At 46.6% G+C, this 18,573-nt stretch overlaps 1 protein-coding gene across 3 annotated transcripts in view; it reads left to right on the forward strand.

The window, feature by feature from the left end:
- LOC135912066 (uncharacterized) overlaps positions 1-18,573 on the forward strand; it is a 233,737-nt gene that overhangs the window by 192,721 nt on the left and 22,443 nt on the right. For all 3 annotated transcript variants that reach the window (XM_065444444.1, XM_065444445.1, XM_070530933.1), the window contains exon 4: positions 17,837-18,108. In XM_065444444.1, coding sequence (XP_065300516.1) covers positions 17,837-18,108 — 272 coding nt within the window. The remainder of the gene's footprint in view (positions 1-17,836; positions 18,109-18,573) is intronic.

The raw sequence follows: 18,573 nt of genomic DNA on the forward strand, positions 1-18,573 counted from the left end.
GCGAAATCAGCAGTGTAAACAGCTTCTGTGTTTGAGAGCTTGTATTCTATATCAGCGTCTTCACCCACTCATACCATCGCGCCTCTTCTTCTATATATATATATATATATATATATATATATATATATATATATATATGCAAGTTTCACGTAGCTGCACGGAACCAAGATAATGTTGTTTGCCGTCGTTTGAAGCAAGTCACACTATCTTTTCTATATCGCCTAATTAGGTAATTAGCCATTCTTACTAAATAAACTTCCTTAAATATTATATGCAGCGCAAAACTGCCAATGATAACACTGCAGACCTTCCTGAGAAATTCACGATCCAGCTTTCTGTTGTTGAATGCGTGCTAGATATTTTTTTTTTTATCTAGCACGCATTGGACGCACAGGCGCTACCAACAATAGTGTTTGTTTCCTTCGCCGAGCCGGACAAAAGTAAATTCAGTAGAGGACGTCACAGGACACGTGAATCACCTTACCATCAAGAAACCGAAAATAAATTAGACAGAGCACCGAACAGACGGCTCGATTAAGGAAATAAACATATTTGTTGTTAGTAACGCTTGCCCAAGTCCAATGTGCCTTCTTTTGCACTCGTCTTTCCCGCGCTGACCCATCTTTCTTTCAGCGTTGGAAAAAAAAAAAACATTTATCTAGCACGCATTGTGCAACAGAAAGCTGGATCGGGAATTTTTCTGGATGGTTTACAATTTCATAATTAATACTTTTTGTCGGAAAATAATATTTGAGCAGTTGATTATTTAATAATAACTGGTTATATAATTGGGCGAAGTGTAAAAATAGTATGACTTGCTCCAAGCCACGGCAAACAATTGCATTATCTTGGTTCTGTCCAGCCACGTAGCACGCGCATATTTTTAATATTTTGGCACAAGTAACGTGGGACGCAGGGTAGAGGCCAACGTTTTGGAATGTTATCGCAATGGGTAACTAATAACACTAGTTCACTAGTATATGTCAAGGCATGCTGTAATTTGTATTGTGTTCTTCTTTTCTTTCTTTTCTTCTTTTTTGTCGCAGTGCATCCCTTCACGAAAGAAGTTATATAATTAAAAGTCGAATGAAAACCTTTGCTTTTTTTTAGCCAAATGGACTACCCGCCTGTGGACGAAAATAGTTTCTATAATGAACGCTTTATTCGTTAGTATCCATTGGTATTCGCGCACGCAGGCTGATATAGAAAAAAAAACAGAAGCAACCTAAAGGGTCCCTGAAACGGTTTGAACAAATTTCGTAGATGCGTAGGGTACAGTTACAGTAAAATATTAGCGCAACAGTTTAAGTAAAGCGTCTCATATCAGGAGAGCTACGGACGATTACAAGTTACCCGCCTCCCTAGCCATGTTTTTCTCCTAAACTCGTTCGCCGAGTAGTCAGGGCTAAGCTCCGCCTTCTCTGGCTCTGCGTGATGATGTGACGCCGTGTGGGCTACTTCCGGTCGTCCTGGAGCCAGCGCACGAAGCCTCTCCAACACCTCTCCGCTAGCCGTCTGGCTGTCGATACCCCGCGAGTGCTATCTAAGCAGCGTGCGTTACGAGCGTTCTGTCGCAGCGCCGAGCGTGTCCGGCATTCCGGTAACCGCAGGCGAGCTGGGCGTTCTGGCGGATGGGCAGAGGGGTAAACTATAAAGCCCTTGCGCACTGCTACCGCTGTGGTGAAGGGGCTTTAGCGTAAATGTGAGCGGCCAGAGCGGCCTGCACGGCGCAGCCACCTGGTGGCGCAGAGCTTAACCAGCCGAACACAGAGCTACTATTTATGTGACCAGGTGCAAAACATGTTAAACATTTAAACAAACAACGTGTTCCCGATTACGCTCCTGCCGAAGATTTACACCAGCAGCGAAGTAGAATACCCTTGGTTACTGCTATATTAGCGCTGTGTTCGTCTGGTTGATATCTGTGCCATGTCACCAGGTGGACGCACCGTGCAGGGCGCTTACGTTCCCACCTCCGCTCTTCCGGTAAAACGCGCAGTCCGACTGCGTTTACCCGAATACCGCACGCGCTAAAGCTCTCCGTTGAGGTACTAATCGCCCGGTGTGAATTGTACCGGCGGCAAACGTGCAGATGCTGGCGCCGATCGAATACCGAGAGCCCGATGCGCTGCAGCCATTCCGTTCCCGTGTTGCCTTGCGGAGGGACACGATGTCGCGGCTTGACATGTTGCCGATCGCTAGATTTGCAGGCCACAACGTAAAAAGGGCAATCCAGTGCCTCATTTTCAGAAAGTGGTGTTGGCACGTAAAACTCCATATATAAAAAAAATTTGAGGGCAATCCATGGCGCTCGCGAAAGAACTCGAGGACAACACTGACCGCGCAGCTCGCGTCAACACGGAGAACGTTGTAATAAAAACAGACGACACTTGCGGCGTGCCGGAAGTGCTTGAGCTTTGTGATAAATTGTCGTTGTTCATTCTCATTCTGTTCCATCATTACAGAAACAAATTAGCCATCGTTCTTACCATAACAAACAACATTTGTTTACTATTAAGTTGAAACAATTATCGATGACGCGACCTGGGTAGCCAATCGGATAGCTTGCCCAACTGACGTCAATTGGGTCAACTGCGGCAATTGTGAGGGGGCGGCTGAAACTTCAGGGGAGCGGTGCCGCAGCAATCAGTAGCGATGCACATCTTTAAAATCTTATATTAAGTTACACGCATTACGCAGGGCACTTAAATGCGTCACTTAATGATCAGAAGGACCCACCCTAACGACTCAGCACGTTTGTAAAAATCGTTTTAGGGTCTCTTTAAGAGACGACCATAAAAGGAACCAACGCACCGCAGTCATATTTATGCGTAACGAGTAGTTAAAGTATTGCTGCTATGCTGGCAGGCTTTGCCGAGCTACAGACTTGAATCTAAAATTCACCCACACACCAACCATGCTCTGCCCACATTGCCATCCATATGCATTGCTGTAGCCAGCTGTGGGTATTATGGGCGTGCTAGTAGAGAAAAAAATTAATAGCTACAAAAGTTTTTTACTTGTTATACTCTCTTCGTTTCGTTTTTTTTTTAATTCCTCGCGTAAACTTGGCTCCTTTATCTGTTTTTCAAACTCTCTCCATCTCTCTCTAGATATAACGCACCTTACGTGGTACGAATCTGCTAATGTAAAACAAAGCTTATTAGAGAGCTTTATAAGTAGCATGCAGACTCATAGTGAGGGCACACGTCATCAATCGGACGTGAAAAAGCACGCAAAAAGAGTCGGAAAGAACATGAGGGAAGTTTTGGTTATTGCGTACCAATAGGGGGTGCGCAATTTCTAAAACTCCGCATTACCACCTCCATAACGTAATACCTTGAAATATTAAAATTCCACGTTTAGCGTATCCATATTCACTACGGGTTCGTAAGTGAAATTTCCGAATAGAATACGAATATTCGAGAAAAACGGCATCCGAATATTGAATTGAATATCAAGCATTTTTTTTTTATTTCTCTATTAGTGAAACATGAAGTTTGCGCGGAGTCTATTCGGTTGAAAATAGTAAGGCTTATATACAATATTCAAGAGCCGTATGTGATGCCGTTCGCAATTGGACGTACGGGAAAATTAAGAAGCTTGTAAATAAAAAAGAAAGAACTGCTTTCAGCTACCCAGGGCACGGTGACAATGACAGTAACGAAACAACGGAACAACACGTCAACAGATGCATTTACATTATTGTGTTCTTGAGCGAAAGAAGTGTTCATGCATGGAGCCAAGGAACTTGAGATGGGTCAAACAATAAATCAAGACAACAAATTGGTATATAGCATGCCTATAGGCGACCTATTCTTAATGAACGGCAGGAAATTATTGAGCTGTAGGTATATGCCCCGTGCGTTGGCTCGGCAACTGTCGCGTCTGAGGATCGGTCGCAGCTCTCCTGCAGACGACTCACTTAGAATAGTCCTCACTTTCATCGTTTCATCTCTTTTAAGACTCCAATAAGTGTTCGCATCTCTCATTACTGAAAGAACCGAATATCTGACAATTTAGAATAGTGAATTCTCTTATCGACTACGAATCGGATGGACTCTCTGATCGGTATTCGAAATTTCAAATATTTGCACACCCCCATACTATTTCCTCAATCCCCGTGGCTCTTGAACAAATTGTTATAGACGTTTTGAAGTCGGGCTAACAGGCTTCTGTTTGTTCGGAGAATCGGCGCTCTACCATCGGTCCTTTACAGTCACCATTGTGGCTTGTTATCTCGTTCGGCGAGCTGGCCTCCGAAGCGTATCCTTGCATTAAAGCCCGTGCCCGACCCAAGGTCCAGGCTGCGGCCAGCTCCGGCATCCGAGACTTAGATTGAGAAGGCCGTCGCGGCGGCGCCTGGCGTAACCTGAGCGCCGGCTCGTTTCATTGCCGCCGCCTGATTGCAGACAACACGCGCGCGCTCAGAAATTAGCCGCGTTCCGCGGCCGAGATAGGCAGAAGTGATTGCCGCGGCCGAGTATAAATAGAGCCGTGAACAATGACCGAGCACTGTTCTCTCCTGCGGTAGATTTAATCGAGGCGCGCCTCTGCCGAGCGTCCGCAAATCGGGCGGTCGGCGCAGCTCTCTAAGCACGCCGTCTCCACCCCCGCGTCCCCTCTCGGAGAGCCCCGCGGCGGTATGCTCGCTGTTTTCGAGGCAGCAAAGCCGCCGCCGTCCATGACGCGGCCACGGAGCGCGCGTGCGGTTGTCGCGCGGTGTTTCATTTGCATAGAAGGAAGCCCTACGCGGCGCGCGCGGTCCATGCATATGCGTGTCGTTGCTGCCTCGCGGCGCGTGTTAAAGCCGGCCGACCTGCGCGCTCTATTCGGCAAATTGGCGGAATCCGCCGAGGTCGTCGGATGAAACCGGCTCGTCCAGCGAGCTCCGACCCTCGCGCGCTCCGTTCGTTTACGCGCAGTTAGTGTCACACGTGCCGCCATGCTTATAAGATAGCATGTCAACGAGGGCGCGCGTGCATTAGCTAGCTCCCGCTGCGCCTCCATGCAAATCTGTCGGGCCGCACTAGATAAGCAGCCGCGTCAGCTTTGTTCCGTAGCGCGAATGAGCGGCTCCGCGCTCTGTCGCATCCGTCGCCTTCGGGCGCTTGCACGCGCGAGTCCATTTCACTGGCTTCCGCCGGCGTCTTAAGGAAACGCGATGGTCTCGTGATGCAAACGAGCGCTTCAAAGATATGGTTTGGGGTTTTATGTGCCAAAACCGCGATATGATTATAAGGAATGCCGTAGTTGGGGACTCGGGAATAATTTTTGAAGACTGGCAGGATTCTTTAACGTGCTCCTAAATCTAAGTATACAGGTTGTCCCGGCTAACTTTAGCCGGAGTTTAAAGATATGCGAATGCCCCGTAGCTGGACAGAACCAAGGTAGGGTTGTTTGCCGTCTCTTGGAGATGCTCAGTTTACTTACTTTTCATTCTACTTAATTACATAATTAGTCCTAATTAATTAGTCAACTTCATGAATATTATCATTAGATGAAAGGCGTCAATGATAGAACTGCAGAGCAACCTGAAAGAACTCCCGATACAGCTTTCTGTTGCTCAACAGGCGCTACATAAAAGTGTTTTTCCGAGCGTGAAAGAAGCCCGCGAATACACGCAAAGTGCCTCGAACGGTCAGTCGCGCGGCAATTTTGCTTGTATTTGCGGGCTTCTTTCACGCTCGGAAAAACACTTTTATGTAGCACGTATTCGGCAACAGAAAGCCGTATCCGGAGTTTTCCATGTATGTTGCTCTACAATTTTCTCATTGACACTTTTCATCTAATTATAATATTTGATAAGTTGATTAATTAATTAAGGCTACTTATCTAATTACGCAGAATGAAAAAACATAACCATCTCCAAGCGACGGCAAACAGCATTACCTTGGTTCTGTCCAGCTACGTGGCATTCGCATATTCTTATATTGTGGCTAAAGTTAGCTGGTACACTCTGTATATACTTATACACGAGAGTTATTTTTATTTATCTACAAATACTGCTATCCCATAAATTGGGAAATTGCAGAAGTGGTACAGAAGATTTTACAGAAGGAATATTAGGAAAGTGCATTATTACAAATGTGAGTGCAATGATTTACAGAGAAAACAGTACAGTATCATAAAGAAAATACATGATTAGGCAATTCTTGCACAAAATGATCAACAGACATCTCACGTAGTGTGCCATCTAAATCGTTCCACAATTCGACTGTGAAAGGTAAAAATGAAAATTTGAAGCTGTCTAAAAACGGCATAAACGGCACGAGGTTAAGCGGGTTGGTACGGCGAGTGACACGTGCTGAAGAACTGGTGATCCCACCGCGGAGGCCCATCTAAATAAGGCCTGCGCGGTGGGATCTAAACCGTGACCTTAAACTAAGCAGCGCAACGGCATAGTCTACATCGTGGCGGGTGAGCGAGGTCGTATTGCGTTCATTTTACCGCGTTGTGTATTCTACAGCCCTGCAACGATAGCCGCCTTTTTTTTCTAATCATTTGAAACACTTTTTGTTCTTGCACTTTTTACACGAATTCCTGCGATGGAAACTCAGGCGCGTGCCTCCTTAAGGTGCTTACACCAGGAAATCATGTTTAGTAGCGGTGAAAGCACTCGTTGTTTACCTTCTCCTTTTCTTTCCTTAGTGACGCTTTTAGCTTGTGTTGGAAGATCTTGAACACTTTATCTCGATTATTATTATTATTATTATTATTATTATTATTATTATTATTATTATTATTATTATTATTATTATTATTTATAGGAATTGTATCAACTCGAAACAAAATAAATTTTAAAAAAGCAGGCTATAGCGATTGCCTGCCGAAAGGGACACCTCAGGTCTACGCGCTCGATGAGGTGGAATACGATAAGGAAAGAAGAAAGGCGCAGCGCCACACCTACGCATCGCACGCAGACACAATAAGAGCACTATACAGACCAGGGTCGAGTCCCGAAGGTGAAAGGAATGTTAGAACAGCTTTATGAGCCTTCCAGTCTTGAAATAAACCCAAAAACAAATGCCTGCGTGGTGGGAGAGGAGCATTTAATGAGAGTTAGTCTATAGGCGATGAAGCATCTTTAAACTACGCAGTGTACGCTCGCGCACTGCGGCACAAAGACGCACACAGACGGAGCTATTTACAGACTCGGACCCAGGGTGCGCTCCAGAGGGTGTACGGGATAACTTTGGCTACTTGCGGTTTGGCGCGCTACATGCGGAGGGCGCTAACAAAGAGCGTTCACAGATTCGAGGCACAAAGCACGCAACAAAGCGCGTCTTTCAAGAGGAGTCCTTGGCTGCTCAAAAGTGATTGCATAAGACGCGCAAGATTTGCTCGATGATTATCGTGCGTGGAGAGCGCGGGCGTGCATGGCTGGCTGGCCGTGCTTCAAACAGAAAACGGCTCCAGTGGGCCGCACCAAGTTTGTTGGTTCGCTATAAGGATTCCCCGTGCCTTGTATAATTTCGCTTGCAGTCCATAATTCCAAGTGGCGCAGTGTGCGTGTACTGTTCCAACACTAAATTGAATGTAAGAGAGAGAGAGAGATTTAGTCGCCTTCCATTAGCGATGGCTGCTTCTTTTCACATGGTAGAAATAAAAAGGAATATTAATATAATGAAGAAACGTCACGCGTTCGGGATATCAAGGACGATCGAGGACAGCCAAGGAGAGTAAACGAGTTCCTGTGTAGTCGGTGATATACAGGAGTACAGTGATATGAAAGGCAATACCAGGCTGCACTATGCGCAGTGTTCCGAAGAGCTGAAGAGGTAAAGAGGGTTGCGACGTTTGTCTCAGATGTACAGCGAAGGTATAAGTGTCAAAGAGCCGCTCTTGGAAGCCGTCGAAAGATATTCAAAGACGTGGCTGCGCAAAATGCTGATCCTCTTCCTCGGGCCCGTTTTCCGGGCGTGGTATACAAGATTCCATGTGCCGGTTGCGAATCGGCGTATATTGGCGAAAGCGGAAGTTTCTGCAGACGTCTCAAAGAGCACAAGAATGATGTCGCCAAAAGCCACACAGTGACAAATGCCCTCGCAGAGCATGCCGAGACGACGGCTCGCGAGATAAATTGGCACAACGCGCGTACCGTGACCACAGAGAAAAACTTGACAGCGAGGTCTTTCCTCGAATCACTAATAATTCAAACGACAAATAACACAATCAGTAGATCATCTGGCACTATAAACTACTTGTACTTCCGAACTTTGTGCTACATGTGTTCCGAACTTGAACGCTAGTTAAGAACCTTGCGCTTACCCGACATTCCATTCTGAACAAGGGATCCGTACAGATCCCGAAACGTCATTTTATTTTTATTCTGACCTTGGTCAGTGACCTGCTTCATTTTCTAACAATGCTTTACCTGTCCAGACGATATTCCGTCCAACTCTTGACTATGTCGAGCTTTGCATTAACGGAACTGAAACACTATTTCGTATACATATTGTTCTATAGGTCGTGCACTTGGTGCTGATCGCCGCGCTTTAACCTGTATGATGATTTGCGATTGTCATTATGGAAACGATTCTCTCATTTTTCGCATGTAATTATAACTACTGTTATACAAGTTAAAACCATTAGAATTTGATCTGTGTTTCTTATTTCTTAGGACATCTGCGTGAACTCGTCCTATATTGCTTAATCTTTTGCTAGGTATGCATGAAAAATTAGTTAACTTATTTTGTTATGGGACGCCTTCGGCGATGTAGGCCTAGGTGGCCTTGTTTTTCTATGAATATTCAGCTACTTTTAGGACAGGTAATTTTTTGTGCAAACAGCGGATGGTGCCACATCACAACGTAACACCTACCGTCGCGTGCCACAAGGGCAAGTCTTGAGTCCCACTCTATTTAACCTCGTGCTCATCGACCCTGTTCATTCCCTTCCTCAGTCCGTCCATGTTTCGATCTATGCAGATGATGTGTCGTTCATGTGTCGATCTGCACACGGGAGCCGAGGCCTTCATCAGACCTTTCAGCCTTCAGCCCCGCCTTCCTCCTTTGTAACAAGAAGCACAATAAACTTCACTTCCCTTCATGCATGCATTTGGTCATCAGGAGTGACGCGTCCCCGGGTGCGCGCCAGACTCCAAAAAGCTGCCACGCTAACATCAGGTTATCTTCGAGCACGAGGTCTGGAGGTGTCCTCCGAGAAGTGCTCTACGGTAGCTTTGTTCACGCAAAAAGCAATTATACCATACTTCGTCAGGATTCATGCACAGCCATTCAGCTACGAGGACACGCACCGCTTTCTAGGAGTGATAACAGATAAAGGCCTCTTCTGGAGTCCTCATGTCTCCTACCAAAAAACGAAGATAGCAATGATAACCCATATCCTCAGATTTCTTACGGAAAAGCAATGGGGTGCCCTTTGAGGGCGATACTCCAACTCTATGACGCACTGTTTCTGGATCTCCTATAGCTTACCTGTACTGGCTGGGACCAGTAGGACTAACCTCCGTGCCCTCCAGTCCGTGCAAGCACAAGCTCTGCGAATACGTCCCAGGTATGCATTCCAGGTGCTTCCCAGGTGTACATCCATGGCAGAAAAAATAGTAATCGCGCATGACCACCCCATCAATACGTACATTCCAGTCGACGCTTTACGGATGCATATCAGGCACTTCATCCGACTTCTATCGCATCATCTCCCCTCCCTTGCTGCCACTCGACCTCGTTCAGCGTTTAGCAGGATTATTGTCGCCAACCATTGAACTTTACCACCACATTCCACTCCTGTAGCACGACCATCTCTAGCGCTGTGCTGCCTGAATCCACTTCCGGCCCTTATCATTCCTGGCATAAAAAAAACGAAAAAAAAAAACGGAGACGTCACCTTTCGTCCTCAGACAAACTGTGCTTACATTCCTACATGCGAAGCATCGAGTACGCATCCACGTTTACACGGATGGTTCTGTTTCCTACAAAGTTAAGCTAGAGCAGTGGTAATTCCCACAAAATCCGTCACCATGAACTTCAAGACATCTCGCATTACATCATCGACGGCTGCAGAGCTATTTGTGCTGCTCTGGAATTTATTGGTCACAAATCATCACAATCATGGTCCATCTTTTGTGACTCGAAGGCAGCTCTCCGGTGTCTGCTGTCCCCTTTCAACCATGGACCTAACGTGCAATTAGTCGCAGACATCTGACTACTCCCCCACCCCGCAATTGACAAGGGGCACAGCATCATTTACCAGTGGATACCGGGTCACTGAGGAATTTCGGAAAATCACAGTGAGGATGACGCTGCCCGATCGGCCCACGATGGTGCCCATATGCAGGGTGTTTCAGCGAACACTTTCAAACATTTTTAAAGGTTGCCTGTGGCAGATAGCTCAATTCTAGTTTATGAACCGGTCTATTCGAAGCGGCGGACACTACTTGCACAAAAAATTAAAATGTAAGATTGTCTAATTAAGAAGAAAGCACTAATTTACTTTTTAGCTAATTATCTTATGACCCATACTTCAATATAAACATTCTAGCAGTAGACTTCGCAAGGCGGATCCATTTGGAATGAATTCTCAGGGCGACACCAGTTTCGAGATATAAATTCCCGAACTTTGCGGAGAAATGCATTGGCGTTCCAGTTACTTGTGTGCTTCAGTGCATGAAACGACGTTTTGTTAACAAGTTAACTGGCACACCAATGCATTTCTCCGCAAAGTTCGGGAATTGATATCTCGAAACTGGTGTCATCTTGAAAATTCGTTCCAAGCGGACCCACCTTGGGAACTCCACGGCTATAATTTGTAAATTGCAATATGGGCCATAATGTGATTAGTTAAAACTTAATTAGTGAATTTTTACTAATTGGTCGACTTTGCATCTCAATTTTTTTCTGTAAGTATTGTCCGCCGCTTCGAGTAGACCATCTCATGAACTAGAATTGCGACATATGCCACAGGCAACATTTAAAGAATTTTTGAAAGTGTTCGCTGAAACACCCTGTATCAATACCACTGTCGTGAACAGATGCATCGACAAGGCTTCGCTCACTCGCACGAGCGCTTACACAGACTCTGTGGAACAGCAGTGAATTCCCCCAACGCACGTCTCTAGGGATTGGATGTACTACTGCAACTTCGTCTTTCACCAGAGACACCACGAGCGGAAGCAACACTTCTGCACCGCCTGTGTCTCGGCGCGCCATTCACGAATGCCTATTCCTTCCGCATTGAAATGGCCGAAAGCCCTGCTTGCAACAACTGTGGCCGCGAGGAGATCGTCAAGCAGCTCCTCTGTGACTGTCCCCGTTACAACCTGGCAAGGAAAGTGCTTGCGACCGCGCTCGAATAACTGGACGTTCGCCCTTTGACAGAGGAAAAATTTCTAGGACACTAGTCCAGACGGGTTTCGGCACTCAAGGCATTAAGTGCCTCAAGTTCTTTGCCGCTCTCTTCTTCTTTTTATCCCCCTGCTCTTTCTCCCAGTGCAGGATAGCCAACCGGAACTACCTCTGATTAACCTCCCTACCTTTCTATGCATCCTTTCTCTCTCTGCTGAAGCTCTTAAGGGCTTGTGAATTGCGCGACCTACTTTGGAAGTAGTAGCGCGTAGCATAGCGTTATTGTGTGAATTTTTCTCGATTTATTTTTATTTGTTTCTTCTATCATATTTTATTCCCTTTACCCCTTTCCCTAGTACAGGGTAGCCAGCCGGCACTTGCACTGGCTAACCTCCCTCTCTTTCCTTCCCTTTTCTCTCACTTTCTCTCGTTGACCTGAACGTCAAATATTAATTTGGCGAACATTTATACTCTCCAAATCACTTTTTATAACTTCCCAAACTGTCGACGCTCATGCTATCCATCTTACTTTATGTGCTAACGGCAAAGATTACGTAACGCCTAGGCCCGATACAATGAGCTGCTTTCATATAAGACAACTTTCTCTGTTCTTCTCCAAGATGAGTTGATAGTTTTCAGAATGAATGGAATGGTGAAAACAGTTCAGCCTTCAAGCTCATATCCAACTGTTTTTGTCGCCATATCCTAAAGAAAAGTAAGCCCGCGTATCACGTTTCATGCATCACTTTAACTTGCAACTGCTGGTCCCTTTGCCTATCCAACTTAAGCTGTTGCGACGTTACATGGCCGACTGACAGTTACAGCAACCATAGGAACACAGTCATACACCTAAAGGTCTTATTTAGTTCTTTCGGGAATTTTGTTTAAAATCAAGAACTCATTGAAAAGTACTTTTATAATATAACATTCTATGCTTTAATTATGAGATGCATTACTCATCTGATATTTTTTCTTTCTGCGTTTGCTTTTTTCCTTTCTTTCTTCTCTACATTTCTTAGTCACTGTGATTTATTTCTGATATTTGGAATAGTTAGCTCATTTAAAGCTATACTAATGTATAGCCAAGAACTTCCTGCGTTTCAGCAAAGAGAGAGAGAAAAGAAAAAACGTCTTCAGAACATATCAGTACCTCTACATTGCAAGAAAGAAATTAAAAATGTACCGTGGTGTCGCTTCGTAGCGCATCGCGGTAATTAGTGTTTTGTGTGCTTAAACGCCAGCGCCATTATTCGAATATATGTGTGGAGCGTATTAATCAATAAATGTAATCACATTGAAGTTGTACTGGAACGAAAATCATGTCATAAAAACATCACACATATGACGCTAGCTTTTTTTTTTTTTCTAGAGGCTCTACAGATTTTGGAATTTTGTCATGGAGATAAAGAAGCATCAACGGTTGGCAACACTGCTGCTTGTTGATCAATCGATAACGGCAAAGGAAAATGCTTCAGCATGGTCTACGGCGTGAAGTGTACCAAGGCGATGGTCGGTACAGCCTGCACGGCATATTCGGAACCTTTCTTAATCCTGCGTAGTGCTGTGGTGAGCGGTTCACCATGCACACCTCGAAAGAAAAAAACTTAAGGAAACGAACGTGCCGTTCTCCTATCGCAGAGCGATTCGACGTGGTGTCGAGCACACGACTTCCTCGCGGGCGCCCGCCACGTTCGCGCCCTGTTCAGGAGGGCGGCGGCGCTTAGCCCGGTGTGCTGGCTGTATTGCGTCGCTGTTCCGAGCTCGAAAGCGAGGGCGAAAATGCCCCGCGCACAGTTCTGAAGAACAAAGTTGAACATCAAAGGCCTGTTTACTCTCGCAGTCGTTGCACTCGTTTACTGCGGCCATGGAAATGAACGCGCTGAATGACGCGCATATAGGGAGGGTCGGCAGTGCAGAAGACACAGCGCACAGCCAAAAGACAAGAACCAAAACAAGGTCGAGAGAAAAGAAAGCCCTGAACCACGAAAACAGCGGCAGTTTCGCTCCTTTAGAAAGATTTTCTTCGCCGGCGCTCCTTTGTGCTATTTTTCCCCCCCTTGTTTTCCGGCTACTGTTTGCGTCACTTTCGTCCCCCTCTTGTTCGCTTTCTCCCAGTGAGCTCGCGCTGGTCGAGCTTCGCGCCAGCGTGAAATATGGGGGCGTTTAGGAGGCTCGGCTGTTCTGAGCGCGCACGACCCGGTGCGTCGCCGCCGCCGCACGCTCGGACGCGTTCCCGCGGCCTCCGTATCAGCGGCCGCTAACAATCTTGGCTGCCGCAGCCCCCCGTTTTTACGGCTGCGGTGCATGCTTCCTTCGAAACGGAGCCGTTTTTTCCAGGTTGCTTGCTCCGCGCCAGCTCGCCGCGTGCGCGCGTTTGTGTGCACGCGCTGCTGCCGTTGTCGTTTTATTTTCATTCGCTTCCGTTACGCTTCTAATCGCTGGCTCCCACCGCGTGCCCTTTCTGTCCATTTTGTCAGCTTCGCTCTACCTTCCATTATCTTTTTTTTTTTTTACGTATATAATGTCGCTGCCTGGGGAGTGGGGTGACTACCAACTGCCCATGCGTTCGCACTTCCCTGTCCCGAACGCACGCGTGCACGAACAAACGCGCAAAAGTAAAACGATGAAAACTGAAAGCAGGCGTCGTCGTTGGGGCACCGAAACTGTGGCGAGAGCTTTAATTTCATACTTATTTCATTCTCCAGACTCCACCTCCGCTTTCGTTCTTTCTTTTGATTCTTCTGGCGACATTTCGCGCGACCATCAAGCTTCCCGTGCATGCGGGACATTAACCAAGGGCATGGAGACAAAATAGGGGCAGTTGTCTTTCCTTTTTACTTTCCTTTCTTCCCGCCATCTCCTTGCTTCTTCCCATTTTATTGCCGTTTTAATTCTTTTGTTGCGTCAGTTCGCCCTGCTTTTGCCGCGCTGGGATCCGGCCGATGTGCGATATAAATTTTGTTGTCACGGTGGACCCATTTTATGCGCAATTAACTTTCGCGAGATTTCTACGGGCTTCAAAGTACGGGCCACTAGAATGCTTTAAAAATAATGCCCAAAGCTAACGAATGAATGCAAAGGTGGGAACAAAAACCGGCGGGAGCACGGGGTGGGGGAGCAAACTGCATTCCATTCGACGCACGGGTCTCTGACTCCGAATTATTTTATGACCAGTGTTGGTTTCCGTTCACCCTCCCCGTTACCTCCCCTGATTCCTTGCTTTTCCTTTCTTTGTCTATCTTCCTGTTTTTACATATATATACGCGCTTTTACTAGACCCTATCTCGTTGCTTTTAATTAGAGAGAACGCAGCAATAAAGACGTCATGTCTTGCACGTTACTAAAGTTATAAGCACACCTCTAGTTGACTATTCGTTCGTCACATACCGTCACATTTTCTTTACTTCTCTTTACATTTCTTATTATTGTATGTTATATATGTTATATATTCTACATGTTTCTTCAGACATGGCTGAAGAGTTCTGCAAGCGTGCGCACGCGCGAGAGTTCGCAAATGTTGACCTATCGACGAAATGTGCCCTTGTGGGAAAGAATGCCATGCTACAGGGATTTCTTTCGTTTTACGTGCGACAGCATGTATACAATAGAAATGCTTGTGTAGGTATCTGTGTCTAACAGAGAATGTTGGCACGACAACCGTAAGTTACGTTCTTTAATGAATCAACAGAAGTGTGTAAAGAAAAAATCTCTTGGGCACTGTGTACAATGGGTGTGCTAGGTAGAAAAAAAAATTTTTTTCACACGCATTGTGGTGCGCCCGCTATATGCGGAACACTGATGATGCTGAAGCATACCGTACCCTGGAAGCGATGGGGGTTGCGATAGTTATGGGGAAAGAGAGGGCATAAGAAAACGTGCTCCAGCTTTCGCATTCAGAAATATTCTCCAAGATAACTGGAGCCTTACGGTATTAATTGAGCATCAAGCCCTTACGGTACTGAGCATCAAGCCTTCCGGTATTGCGCATCATGCCGTTCGCCGACCGTCAAGTTTCGCGAAAACAAGCCCGGTTGACAGGGAACGGCAAAGAACTCTGAAACGTTTCTTGTTTCGCCTTTATTATGTGCATGATGAAAAATAATATTATATGATTGGTCCAAGGTTCTAGAAACACTGGTAATTGTATGTAATTGTAATTGTTTCTCCTTACTTCCTTTTGTATGTGTGGGCACAGCGTGGTCCTCACCATGCTGATGGCTAAAATTATAAAGCTTATATTCAGGTGTTGGCCCGACGACGACAACTCGACGACTGCGGCGACAGCATGACGTCGAGCGTATAGCACAAAGGCTAAACATTCTTATCATGACTACGATCCGATTATGAGGCACATCTTAGTGGGAAACTCTGGATTAAGTTTAACGCGATAGCGTTCAGGGCCCCGTAAATTACGGCGTCGGCGTCCCACGTCCAGCGTCATCTGCCGTCTCGGCAAAAATAATTCCGAACCGTGCAAACCTCTTTGTATGCCAAACCACGCAGACCCTCCGTCTAGCGGAAAGAAGTTACTGAACTAATTGAATTTCTCAAAGTAAAATACGTCAGAAAAATTGTAAAGTACGAATTACACACAACCTAGAGACATGATAGCATCGGACTGTAATTTCAATACACGAGAAAACATAATTCCGTTACGCGAAAACTCAAGCACTAACCCCTTTTCCAGCGTTTCTACTATTCATAAACTGGCCACGCGCCCGGTTCCTTGCAACACCTCCAGATGGCGCTCGCCTCCGCCGCATCGGGGCCCACGCAAGAGGCCGTGTTTCTACCAGAAAGCTCGCCTCCGTGCATAGCGTTCGCCGCCACTATCCCGCCTTCCATCGCTGCCATATGTGACACCATTAATTTCAAAGAGATTGCCGACTACTTCATATGCACTCCTCACTCCTATCTGAATGCCCTCGGGCCTTGAGAGTGTGTAAATAATAATAATGATAATATGTCTAAGCATCCACAATACTGAAGATATCTACGGACGAAAAGAATAAAGCTGTTTGTTAAAAAAGCGCTTGCCTATAATCATTCCGATAAAACACAGCTTTATTTAAAACCCTTACAAACGAGGCGAAGTGAGGTTCTGGTACTTAAAAAAAAATCAACAACAGTTCTGCATGAATCAACTAGCAACAGTTCAGCATGCGCAAAGCTACGCATAAATAAATCCAAAAACATGAACTGCGTGAAAGCTGGTGCGACGAATTTATCGGGTCACATAAAACCAACAAAATCCGTCTTTGCAAGCCTCAGGAGCTTTCACACGCAACACGATGCCCTCGTAAAGTCCTGCGCCCTAGATAGAGCAACACGGTAGAGAATCGGCAATCCGTGGAAGCGGCAAGTGTCATTCAGCCTGAAGTACGTCGCTTACCCGTGCAAACATGATCGAGTTCAACAAGAGCCCATGACAAAAGAAAGCGTGAGAACGAGAAATTTCCAGTCGAACGGCGGTGGTCTATTGCTGCCGTTGTTCCCGCTAATGAGGTCTCGCGGGGAATGATTAGAACCGTTCCGCGGGCAAGATTCTTCAGGTATTTTGAGCACCCCACCGCGCAGCGATTGTTCTTCGATATGCCTTGAAGTTTTGGACGCCACGCACATGAGACGGGTGCTGCTTATTTCGCTCCGAAAACGCGAATAAAACAGAGACAGACGAACTACGACCCAGAAAACTACGGCGGACGGCTGCCTGCTTTCCCGGGTGCACTTAGCAAGGCCGTCACCAGTAGCGCGTTCGTTGACACGCGTATAGAGCAGTGAAATATGAAGGGAAGAATGTGTGCGGTCGTTGCATCCCATACGTTGTAAAATGTCATTTCGGCCATATAATATACTCTGTGACAACTTTGTGTAGTTGGTGCACAACAAAATAAAACGAAAAGTAAAATACCATAAAGATACAAGCAAGGAGAACAGTGTTGTGTCCCTTCTTTATTTTTCTTCCTTGTTCTCGTGCTGTTTCTTTCATCTCAGTATGATTAATGAGTTCATCCTATTTCAAGTTCCAGAAGGAACAGCCTTTTCACGCAATATATCTCACTGTGACGGGACGCGCAGTCGAGCTGTGCGCTTTCCAGCGGACGAATAGGATGACTTGCAACTGTTCGAAAGGTGTTGTCACCAGTGCTTTCGCTGGTCTCGGCGACATCACTGACGCACGTGCTAGTCCTCGCTAGAGCGTGTTTGGAGCAGTGCAGAATCCTCTTGTTCACCCACTGCAAAGCAATGTTAGCCGGAAGCGGGGAACCAATAGTGTGTTTAAATGTAGCAAACAAAAAAAAAAGAAAGAAAGGAAATCCGGGGAGTGCCTGGAAGAGCGTGTCAAAACGAAGAAACTGCAGAATAGGACTCTTGTTGCTTTAGCACAGCCACTAAATATTTCGCCACCCACGCACATGCTGTCTAATCAGGAGACGCTCTTCTGGCAGTGGCCAGAAGCGCGCGGTTAACGACGTTTCGCCGAGCTGACGCAGTGCTCTCGCTGTCGCGGCGCTACGTGCTCCTCGCAGGTTCGCCACCCCCCGGCAGCTGGGCTCCCCGGTGAAGCGCGCCCGCACCGAGCCGCTCGCTTTCCGGCCAGCCAGCGCCATCGGCGGCAACAAGGGTGTTGCCAAGAAGAAGCTGCACACGTACGCCGAGCCGGACATCCTCATCTGCGGCAACTGCCGGGAGGTGTTTCCGGGCCTGCAGAAGCTGCTCGACCACAAGCGCCACCGTTGCCGACTGCGCTTCACCTGCCGCTGCCACGTGGTCGGACTCTTTCCGGCCGAGTCGCCGCCTGGTGAGCGCTCGCTCTGTCGTGAAATTGGCAACGGCGGTGGTGGTAGTCCGGCCTGCCGGTTGGGCAGATCGACGAGCTCAAGTGCGCAGTGCTCCTCGAAGGCGTAGCTCCCCGCGCCCCCTTCTCATCCTCATCCTCCCTTGAAGACGTGGAAGCGTGCATTGAGGTCTTGTCACTGATCAGCCGCAAAACTCAGGACCTGCAACTGAACCCGATGTGTGTTTGAAAACAAGAATTTCCTAGATTGCGTGAGACAAGCACCGTCTCTTGCTACTGTAAGATGATCCCATCCTAGCATCATCAATTTTATCAAAAGCGAGGGAGGCTGTAGGTTTCAACGTTGCTTCTCTGAGTGATGATCAGAGCGTACCTTCCTTTTTTTTCTCTACTTTTTCTCTCTATCCATGCATAGTGCCTTTACTTTTCACTTTCTTTGTTCGGCTTTACGCCACAAATAAACGATCA

Source organism: Dermacentor albipictus, chromosome 1, assembly GCF_038994185.2.
Source record: "Dermacentor albipictus isolate Rhodes 1998 colony chromosome 1, USDA_Dalb.pri_finalv2, whole genome shotgun sequence".
NCBI classification, from domain to species: domain Eukaryota; kingdom Metazoa; phylum Arthropoda; class Arachnida; order Ixodida; family Ixodidae; genus Dermacentor; species Dermacentor albipictus.